Source organism: Cryptomeria japonica, chromosome 8, assembly GCF_030272615.1.
Source record: "Cryptomeria japonica chromosome 8, Sugi_1.0, whole genome shotgun sequence".
Classification (NCBI taxonomy): domain Eukaryota; kingdom Viridiplantae; phylum Streptophyta; class Pinopsida; order Cupressales; family Cupressaceae; genus Cryptomeria; species Cryptomeria japonica.
In genome coordinates this window covers 474,403,739-474,406,009 of record NC_081412.1, presented here as the reverse complement: position 1 = coordinate 474,406,009, position 2,271 = coordinate 474,403,739, and the positions used below count along the sequence as shown (strand labels likewise).

The following is a 2,271-nucleotide window of genomic DNA, read 5'->3' as shown; positions in this document are numbered from 1 at the left end:
TAAAAAAATCATTTTTCACAAGCTCTTATAATCCTTGAGAACTAAATCAAGTTACCAAACTGACACTTGTATAGTGGACACCTCATGGTTGATCTATTATGATAGTACTTAAGATATAATAATATAAAACAAGTCTTGTAAACTCTTTTTGAGTTATCTTATCTCTAGAAATAACACATTGTATAATGTTATATCTGTAGATTAAAAAAAATAATTTTCCACAAGCTCCTATAAATCTTGAGAATCAAATAAGTGTTCATTGTGATTGACTAAAACTCATAATTCTTGCAAGTAAAATAACAGAGTTAGGGATGTGCGAGAAGAAGATGAACATACAGAAAAGATAAAACGAGAGGCTGCTTTTCTCCAAGTGCTGTGTATCTGTCCACTTCAATAGTTTTCTGACTACACAAAAACCCTAATTTGTGTTCACAGGCAATGCCAAACAGCAGAATATATAAATATAATAAAGTCTTTTACATCAAGTATTAATATTACGAAAGCTTGAATTTATCAAAGCTTAGAATAATTCAAAGTTTGTTGGTCAATCGTGGGATGGGCTCCTATCCCTCAATACAAAAATAGATCCTGTACAGGTGTGAGTGGCAGATAATAATAAAATGGAGCAGAACAGGACGGATGCAGGAGAGGACAAATCTATGCCTTACAAAAAGTTATTTATATTACATAGAGCAGTGATGCCTTACTGAGATATTATGTGCTGCAGAAAACAGGTCAAAATTAAGACAGAAACAATAATAGTAGTTGGGATTCCATATTCCAGCGTCATAAAAGTTAACTAGAAATCAAAAGTTCCCTGAAACAAAATCTTATGTACCTGTAATTTCATCTCGTTATACATGCTTTGCGATTGCAATTTCTTCTTCTCTCTGCCCAACAGTATGGATGTTATCACAGCTGCTCGTTGTAATCGAAGTGAGTTCTTTAACACAATGTCCATGAAGGGTCGTGCGGCCTTTTCAGGACGAGCACATCTGAGGGCTATGTTTGCAACAGAGAAAGCACTTTCTAGTGTAAAACGGTCCCATCCATTCCGTTTGAGTCTTGAGTCTATAGCTTGTTCAAAGCGATCATTGCTAATCATAAAACTTACATATTCTGGAATGTGGAACTGGCTTGAGCTCCTAGCATTATCGACATGCCTCTCCCCTGTTATCATCTCCAATACAACAATTCCAAAGCTGAAAACATCGTGTTTATAAGAAAGTTTGTGATTCAAGCAATACTCTGGAGCCCAATAGCCTCTGGTACCTATTATTTTATCGGTTGACCGGTATGTACCTTCCCAATCTGCTTTCCTTGAAAACCCAAAGTCAACAATCTTGGCCTCATTATCACTAGCGTCCATCATAATATTCTGAGGCTTGATATCAACATGAATGATTTTATTCTTGTGAAGGAATTCGATTCCCTCTGCTATATCCATTATCGTTTTGAGACACTGCTTCCAACTGTAGGCAAATACGGTACAGTATCCTCTGAAGTAGTCATCTAAGCTACATCCACTTATAAACATATACACTAAGTAAGATATGCTTTCTTCTATACACCAGGCATATAGCTTGTTGATGTTTTTGTGCTCAATTCCCCTGAGAAGTTCAACTTCGTTCTCCACCGATTTCTTGATGCCATTGTATCTATGTTCTATCTTCTTTATAGCCAAATCCTTATCTTGAAATATCCCTCTATAAACTTGTGCAAAGCTTCCTTCCCCAACTTTATAAGAGCCCTGACAAAAGCTTTTCATACAGATTATCTCTTCAAGTGTGAGATTTGTATTGATTGGTATAGGCTCCTGTTCTTGTTGGGGGCGGAGGCTTCCATTCAGTTCTACGACGACATCTCTTCCTAAAAGCCCATTTGCTTGAAGGTTAGGTGATAAACCTGTATTAACCAGTTGTTCTTGGACAAGTGTATTCCCCTCTACAATATTTATACTTGATGGAGGTGAAGAATAAGTTGTAACTTCGTCTCTTTGCTCAGATGTAGCCAGGATCTTTTTCAAGAGGGCATAGATAAGTAACATCGCTATCAAACAACCTGAGAAGAGGAGAACAAAATCTAATTTGATTAACAAAGATGGAATGTCATAGGATTCTTATAAAGAGGCAGCCGCATATGAGTGCAGCGGAAAAGCCTCTCAAAGTATAATTCTCTTCAACTATATTGTTTTCGAAAGAGGATAGACTATCAAACCGAGAAATTCTCAGCTATCACACTGATTCATTTACTGTTAGGATGCTAAAAGGT

At 36.5% G+C, this 2,271-nt stretch overlaps 1 protein-coding gene across 1 annotated transcript; it reads right to left on the bottom strand.

The window, feature by feature from the left end:
• Window positions 1–703: 703 nt before the first annotated feature.
• Window positions 704–2,047, bottom strand: LOC131857735 (PTI1-like tyrosine-protein kinase 2). Its single transcript, XM_059210443.1, has 2 exons — window positions 839–2,047; window positions 704–721 (listed from the first exon to the last, which is right to left on the bottom strand). Exons 1-2 carry the CDS (start codon window positions 2,045–2,047, stop codon window positions 704–706), a joined length of 1,227 nt encoding a protein of 408 aa, XP_059066426.1.
• Between the last annotated feature and the right edge of the window lie 224 nt (window positions 2,048–2,271).

Bases quoted from the DNA above. Each gene is read 5' to 3' on its own strand.
- LOC131857735 (XM_059210443.1), bottom strand. From the start codon at position 2,047: ATGTTACTTATCTATGCCCTCTTGAAAAAGATCCTGGCTACATCTGAG.